Source organism: Perkinsus marinus (genome assembly GCF_000006405.1).
Source record: "Perkinsus marinus ATCC 50983 genomic scaffold scf_1104296959304, whole genome shotgun sequence".
In the NCBI taxonomy this organism is placed as follows: domain Eukaryota; phylum Perkinsozoa; order Perkinsida; family Perkinsidae; genus Perkinsus; species Perkinsus marinus.
The window spans coordinates 27,250-35,378 of NW_003206463.1; the positions used below are offsets into that span (position 1 = coordinate 27,250).

The following is an 8,129-nucleotide window of genomic DNA, read 5'->3' on the forward strand; positions in this document are numbered from 1 at the left end:
GCATACAAGCACAGACGTAACGATCGGCTGCTACAGCGATACCACATAGTGATGAGTTCAAGGTAAGCACCTCCAAGTCAAAACTGGTGATGAGAGGGAATACACCTGAAAGATATTCGTACAGGTTGACGCGGAAAGGCTACACATAGTGTTCTTGTATAGAAGATACACTTCAGGTTGGTGTGGTATGTGAAATTCGATAAACGTCAAGTAGATGGTATTATACCATACGCGCCATAAGTATAGCAAAGATGCATTGCAAGTTGAGAGGCCAAAGATATTCCAGAGGTCCAAGCCGAAAGATACAAATGAGGTTCATGCACAGAAGATACACATCAGGTTGGATTAATTCATATATGTTATTTGCATAAAGACGCAACGCGAGTTGAGAGGTCAAAGATATTTCAGAGGTCCAAACGGAAAGATACAAATGAGGTCCACTACTCTACCTGTTGCCGCGATGATTATCTTCCAATAGTTTTTAAGAGGATTATCGAATGCTGGGTACAGAACGCAACATCCATTTACACCATTTCCTTCACTCGTTCTATCGAATACGGCTACTACTGCTTTTAGCATCTTATCACAGGTACTGCACATGATGGTCTCCAACTCCTCCAACACAATTCAACAACATATAACATGAGACTTCGAATGGGACAATAACCGACCCTATTCCTGACTTGAATGACGATACTTGACTAGGACCGAATGTAAAGTTTAATCGCAACTCCAACAGACTCACTGAGAGTCGACAACCTCTTCAGAGGAGGCAATTCTGGCTTCTTCCTCCCGCTCTTTATCAGCCTCAGCTTGCCTCTCAGCATTCTTCCGCGCCACTTTGTTGAAATATGGAAGCAACGACAAGGACGCGATAGCTCCAAAGAGACAAAGACCAATCAATACAAGATAGTAGTAATCATAATGAGCTCCTGCCACCGACTCGCGAGTGGGGTTATCTGGTAGAAAATTGGGCAGCCAGGGCTCGGCCAAATCGAACAACACAGCTGACAACGCGCTGGAAATTGCGAAGAAGCACAAGTTAACAGCGGAGGCGACAGCTTTGAGGGAACTCGGGGAGTGGGTGAATGCAATCTCGTATGATGTCGAAATGAGGAAAATCTCACCAGTAGCGATAAACCAGAATTGAGGTACTTGGGCCCAAATCGATACCGTGAATACAGGACGTGACTTAATGACCAATTCCACAATAAGGGCACATAGGAGTGACAAAGCTCCCCAGCAACAACCTATGCAAAACCTTCCCAACACGGGAGGCATCTTATTGTGCTTCCTTAGTAGACGATAAACGACACCATCAACAACGAGTGACATAACGACAACCGCTATTGGATCCACATTTTGCATCATAGCAGGTGGAATCTGCCACCCGAGGGTATTCCTATCCATCTTCTGGGCTTGGGTTAAGAAGGCAGTGGTCATGTTGTTATAGGCCATCACGAAAGGTATGATTAGAGAGAAGAGTGGTATCAACCTCAGGAGTGCTTTGACATCTTCAATGAAACCATCCTTGAACTTGCCACCATTTGACTCTTTATTCTTCTCAAGAGAGCACTTCAGGATAGAGGCCACACCAACCTTCATGATTTGAATAACTGCCGAGCCCTGTGGCTTCGGACGAACATATCTACCCATGAGACCACCACCGACGAAAATAATGGTTGCTATAATGAAGAAAATAGTGGGAAAAAGGAAACTTGCGGTGAATGAGATCTCTTGTAGTAAGATAGGAGTCACAATACCGCCAACAATAGCACCTAGATTGATCGACGCATAGAAATATGTGTAATAACGGGTAATTAGGGACTTGTGGATCTCGGGGTGAAATTGGTGGGCGCCCATAATGTTAACACAGCTCTTGATACCGCCACCACCTAGAGGGATGAGAACCAACAATGATGTGTGAATCATCCACGGCTGATGTACCGAGGGGATACTCGAAATGGTCAGCAGGACAAAGCCACACAAGTAGACCAACGAGAAGCTCAGAATGGTGATGTAGACTCCCAGAATAGTATCGGCCAATGAGGCTGATATCAAAGGGGTCACGTACAAGATTGCATTGAAACTAGAAATGTAAGAGTTGGCGGTAGTATCGGTGTACCCCAGAAATTCCTTTAAGAAAGTCTGGAGATTCGGAGTAAGTCCATAGAATGCCAACCGCTCACACAGCTCTTGTAACAGAACGAATACCACGGCCTTGAACATGGGATTGTCATAGTAATGGTAAACATTACCCGATGGGTCCGTCCAAGAAAGGGATCTACCGTGCTTTACCATGATCAAATTTCAGCAAGTAAGGTTGTACGCGTATGTGGCACGTGAGCAACGCTCATTAGGAAAGCACACAAGAGAGCAAGATCTTTCACGTGAACCACAAGAACGGCATCAACTTTGTGCGGGCCGCTAGGAGCAGGCCATAACGGAGCACTAGTTTACGCCAACTCACCCACTATAGCGAATCGCCATTGGCGATTCCTTGTTCATAGACAGCTTAAAAACTCGGTGACTTCAGTTATACGGCCTAGTTCATACGGAAATTGCCAGGCTGGGGACATCAATAACCAGAATTCGTCATCTCTGCTGAATTCGGGTGCTGTGGTTGTTATAGTAAAACAATGACAGTTCTAATCATGGAAGTTCAGTAGACAATGGAATTATTGTGTTTTATCGCAATAGGGACTAGTGATTCTTTGTTGCACGTGTTGGATTGACGCGGATTTCACGAGCGTAGATAGCATTCATGGAAGAGTTGAAAAGTTGTGGTACTCGATCGATACCAAACGGGCAAAGGAATCATGTAACTCTTCTCAGGGACCAATTGTCGTCGTGAATGATCGAACCGTTGATATGGTAGTTTTTTCTCTCGATGGCATCGTCATTTCGTGGCACTCTGAAACTATCCAGAAAGCTGCTGTCCCAAGATTCCCCTTGGAGATGGAACAGGCCATGGAAGGTTAGTAAGGCTCGGAAGCCAGAGCACCATCGGATGTACGGCAGAGAGGTTCTCTCATTGGCCGATAAAACATTGTTGAGGTACACCCTGGGGCAAATGAGGTCAGGCCAGTGATCATTGTTCCTCGGAATTGATGCTGTTTCGGGCGAGATCCTTTTCTCCAACGTGGAATAATTGTCGTTATTTACATAATTAAAATCCTCCTTCGAAGCCCATCGTTAAACCGCTGAATTGCTCGGGGATAGGTCCCTCCTATATAAACTGAATCGGTAATGTCCATACCAGCGTATGTAAGATCTTAATCCTCTGGCATAGCGGCCCCTCTATTCAACAAATAGACTTCTGAATGGTATAGTTCATAGCGGGCATAACGAGCCCTTCGTTTAACAGATAGATTTCCGAACGGTATAGTACTCTGGCATAGAATCGATCCCTGAATAGTTTAGTCCTCTGTCATAACGGCTCCCTATTCAACGAGTAGATCTATGTATGGTATAATTCTCTGGCATAGCGCCCCCCCTATTCAACAAAAAGACTCATGTATGGTATGATCCTCTGGCATAGCGGCCCCTCTATTCAACAAATAGATTTATAAATGGTGTAGTCCTCTGGCATAGTCGCCCCCCTACTCAACGATTAGATTTCTGTATGGTTAACTTCGTAGCAGGCGTAGCGGTCCCCTATTCAACAAATAGACTCATGCATGGTATGATCTTCTGGCATAGCGGCCCCTCTATTTAACAAATAGATTTCTGAATGGTATAGTCCTCTGGCATAGCGGCCCCTCCATTGAGGGTACCCGTAGGAAGGCTATGCTATTGCATAGGCATATGATTTGGATATATAAGTTATGGTGCGGCAGGTATTGTTTGAAATTGGCCGATACTCAATAAATTAATTGCCGTACGACTTTATTGATTCTCACTCATGGTTTACCCCTATCGAGGACATGCAAACGACTGCGCACATTTGTAAATTGGTTCAGGCACACCGCCACCGATTGCCTCATTCATCCAGCAGCTGCTCGAGCTCCAGCCTTCTGGGAGGTATTCTCCCGACGAGTCGCTGCATCAGCACCCCTTCTGGACGAGCGTACGGCGTGCATTGTAGCCCGAGCGCTAGACGAGCATTGGGTCCGGATGGAGAATCCGGCTTATTTCCGACCAAAGGAAGGGAAAGAAGTTGTTGGCTATAAGCAACAGAAGATTATCGAACTTTGTAATAGTAGGCGAACAGAAGGTCGGAACAGCTTTCTCGAATTCAGTATCATCGGTATTCGAAAGGATGGCCCAGGCGCTACCAGAACAGTTACCGCATTACGAGTGTGGACTCTCTCTGGTGGTTATGGCAGACGTACTCTCTCGAAGACTTGTCCCTCACCGTACCTCGGTTCCTGTCCAAGAGACTCTATTTGGCCATATGGCAACACATGCCCACAGGTAATTGTAGATCGATTGCTCGGAGGCGTCGTGACCCAAATCATCATACTTCACCTTGATGCAGCGTTGAACTCGCGTTATGCTAATACCTGTATAGATTGTAGTGAAGCAGTGCCCCTTCTATCGGCCGAAGTGCTTCCCCACAACTCGAGGGGTCGGTGTGATCCTCGGCGACCATCCCCTAGGATTTTCCCCTTCCCTTTTTTACTGTCGAATCATACTGGTAATAGAACAATCAACTCAGGTTATTGAGTGAGACGAGCCTGATCGAATCTTTGAGATTTATAAAGTCGATGGCGAACCACGGTGCTGCCGATCGACCCCTCTGTCACAGGATAGCACGGAAAGCTCGAGCTAACGTGAGCTATTCTCTGCTCATTCCTAGAGTTGATAGGACTTGATCAGGTTAATACTTTGGATACTATATTTGATCTTCGTCTCGTCGTTGATACATTCGTTTTGGTCAACTATCGCGACACTGATCTACTGTCGGCGGTGGCCCAACGGGTATCTCATGTTTTGGGTGGGGACTCAGGGACGGATTATGAAGGGAAGAAGATACCGACGATGTTCACTGCCGAGGATGTGAGGGAACTGATGAGCTAAAACTCTGGTGTATGTACTGAAAATAGGTCGCGGAGATCTTCAGAGGATTTAAACATCTCGAGGTTGAGAACATCCAGCTCGTTGAAGCAGTAAGGGATTGGAGCGTTAACGGGTGAGAGCCTATGGTGCATCGGGAGCTGCTGTAGATGATCTGCTCAGAGTAACCCCACACACGAGCAACGAGGACCGGAAGCTATTAGAGTCATGTGTTGGAAGGGTGTGATGTGTTTCTGGAACGTTTTTTCGAGTGTTAGAGTGTTTAATGAGGGAAACGCCACATTTTAGAGAAAATCGGCATCGTGCATGATGATGAATTATGTTGAGAATTCACTCGGCTCGGTGCGACGGTTCGGATCATCGACCATTCCCGTCGATCATACCGATTCTGAGCGGGCCGATTGGCCACGAGCGATAATTTGTGGAAAACCTTTAATCAGTGTAGTACGGAACCTACTCCCCTCAATCCATACTCATCTTCTTCGAAGTTGGGCCGTCTCATTCGATTTCTTGAGTGGGGAGATGGAGCACGATCAGCTCCATGAAATTATCCTGAGCCTCTTGGAGTAATTTCATCCGCCTGGGACGGCTATGCCAACCGAAGTTATGCCTTAATACGATCAGTGTCTTCATCCGGGGCGGCCATGCCACCCCAAGATATGCCTTGATACGATCAGTGTCTTCATCCGGGGCGGCCATGCCACCCCAAGATATGCCTTGATACGATCAGTGTCTTCATCCGGGGCGGCCATGCCACCCCAAGATATGCCTTGATACGATCAGTGTCTTCATCCGGGGCGGCCATGCCACCCCAAGATATGCCTTGATACGGTCAGTATCTTCACCTGGGGCAGTTATGCCACCCCAAGATATGCCTTGCAACGATAAATATCTCCCTCCGGGCAGCTATGCCACTCCAAGATATGACTTGATATGATCAGTATCTTCACCCGGAGCGGCCATGCCACCCTAAGATTTGGCTTGCTACGATCAGTATCCTCACCCGGGGCAGCTATGCCACCCCAAGGTGTGACTCGCTACGATCAGTATCTTCACCTGGGGCTGCTATGCCACCCTGAGATGTGACTCGCTACGATCAGTATCTTCACCTGGGGCAGTTATGCCACCTCGAGATATGCCTTGCAACGATAAATATCTCCCTCCGGGCAGCTATGCCACTCCAAGATATGACTTGATATGATCAGTATCTTCACCCGGAGCGGCCATGCCACCCTAAGATTTGGCTTGCTACGATCAGTATCCTCACCCGGGGCAGCTATGCCACCCCAAGGTGTGACTCGCTACGATCAGTATCTTCACCTGGGGCTGCTATGCCACCCTGAGATGTGACTCGCTACGATCAGTATCTTCACCTGGGGCGGCTATGCCACCTCATGATCTCCCTTGCTACGAGTAAATATGCCTACTCGCCCGAAGTAACTTCAGTAACGACAAATTGAGGGAATCAATTTCGCTGTTATTAAGACGACCAATTACACTGAGGAAAGGAGGGCCCTCAATATGCCGTATCTGGAGTCGATTCAAGTGCTCTAATTTCCGAGGGCGGACAAAAACTACGAATCAAAGTACGGTCGAAAATCCAAGCTTTCGATCGAGCTCGGAATTCCTATTGCTTGGTGAAAGAGTAGGACGCTCCTCGATCGGAGTGTTCAACTTTTCGAGTTCCAAGGCCCGAGCTCGGAGAAACACAATCGTGCACAGTGCATGGGGAACTGAGACAACAGATCTGGAGCCTCACTGGAAGCAATGTCACTCCTGGTTCTTTGGTTTCATTCTCTCATGTTCCATTCAGTGCCATTGTCGTGTGAAATGGCAGTTGATGACCAAGATCACTGAAGTTAAGTCACTCCTCGATGAGGTCGATGATGGAATGGAGGGAATTGAGGTAGGTTGCGTCACTGGACTCCAGTGACTGGAGCACCTCCCTAGCATCAAATCAATGATGATTGCTCAACTTTATCGTGAAGATCGAACAGTCCAAAGCTCTCTTCTGCGTTTTCCGGATCTTGTTTGTTGTCCTTCAGAAATTACTTTCATTCGACGTCACGACGCAGCCTACGTCATCAAGGAGTTCTGCAGCAGTAGAAGTTAAGAAGTTCTCCCTCAGTCAAATGCTGCATTGCCAAGAGACGAGCCATCCCTTCACTCGCGATGTCGCTGTCACCTGTGAGAATTCAGACGAGCTGCGTTTGGATGTGGATCGGATGAGAACTGAGCTGGAAGAGCTCCGCGTCTCCGTACGGAAAGGTGACGCTCTGGATCGAGGTGTCGGCGATTCCCTGATATCGACTAGGGATGAGTCCACTGCAATGACTGCGCGGAGCAGCGGACACTTGTCAAATGGTAGGTGTCGGCTTGTGCCGAAGATTGCCCTGGGAACCATCGAGGGAGTGATTGACGATGCGGGCCTGGCTGATAGGGTTTTCACTGAGAGCACATCGACCATCACGAACGGCACGAGCGTTTATGATGAAGCATCTCGTGATGCGGGGAGAAGGAGAGATGTTGTTGGGAGTAGCGATGAGCATTGGCAGCTTTTGATGAGGTCGGCGGAAGCCTCAAGGAGAATCTTGCGCAACCGGGCGATCGCAGCTAGCCGGAACCAGCCCCTCATTCTTGATAGTGATGGAGCCCGAAAATACTCGGTCCCTCTCCCGCAGTCTTGCGCTATGCGCACTGGCCTAGGGGTGGGCATCACAGCGGCGGATGTAGGCGTACCCGAAGATGATCGGACCTCTCGATCGGAACGTAGCATGTTACCGAGGAGACCACTTGGAAATACTCGGTATCATAGCATTGATTTCGCCGAGTCGGCTGAAGCGAGAACTGAATCGCTCAGAACGTGGCTCTTCGGGACCTGACATGAAATGCTCATCTGTATCAAGGTGGTGCATAGTACTTCCCACCGTTTTTCTATCCGTTATTCGAACGGAGTTCGTTTGTGTGACACTTTTAGGTTGGTTCATGCTTCATCCGTGGCTCGTGTGATATACCAGGTGACACGTGTATAATTAATGTCCGATCTGTGTGGTTATTATACTCGAGTTTACGATATGTCTGAGGATGCTCGCCGCAGAGTTTTCATTTTC

General features: G+C 47.8%; 2 protein-coding genes across 2 annotated transcripts; one reads left to right on the plus strand and one right to left on the minus strand.

Annotated features, from left to right (window-relative positions):
* Window positions 1-639: 639 nt before the first annotated feature.
* Pmar_PMAR023135 (Inner membrane transporter, putative) lies at window positions 640-2,324 on the minus strand. Its single transcript, XM_002773132.1, has one exon. It carries the CDS (start codon window positions 2,299-2,301, stop codon window positions 742-744), a length of 1,560 nt encoding a protein of 519 aa, XP_002773178.1. The 5' UTR covers window positions 2,302-2,324; the 3' UTR covers window positions 640-741.
* Window positions 2,325-4,249: 1,925 nt separating this feature from the next.
* Pmar_PMAR023136 (hypothetical protein) lies at window positions 4,250-5,257 on the plus strand. The gene is made up of 4 exons (XM_002773133.1): window positions 4,250-4,416; window positions 4,661-4,775; window positions 4,822-5,134; window positions 5,182-5,257. The coding sequence occupies exons 1-3, from the start codon at window positions 4,262-4,264 to the stop codon at window positions 5,020-5,022; spliced, it is 471 nt and encodes a 156-aa protein (XP_002773179.1). The 5' UTR covers window positions 4,250-4,261; the 3' UTR covers window positions 5,023-5,134; window positions 5,182-5,257.
* The last annotated feature ends 2,872 nt before the right edge of the window (window positions 5,258-8,129 follow it).

Bases quoted from the DNA above. Each gene is read 5' to 3' on its own strand.
- Pmar_PMAR023135 (XM_002773132.1), bottom strand. From the start codon at position 2,301: ATGGTAAAGCACGGTAGATCCCTTTCTTGGACGGACCCATCGGGTAAT.
- Pmar_PMAR023136 (XM_002773133.1), top strand. From the start codon at position 4,262: ATGGCCCAGGCGCTACCAGAACAGTTACCGCATTACGAGTGTGGACTC. The intron at 4,417-4,660 runs GTAATTGTAGAT...CAATCAACTCAG, and splicing joins ATGGCAACACATGCCCACAG to GTTATTGAGTGAGACGAGCC. The intron at 4,776-4,821 runs GTGAGCTATTCT...GGACTTGATCAG, and splicing joins CACGGAAAGCTCGAGCTAAC to GTTAATACTTTGGATACTAT.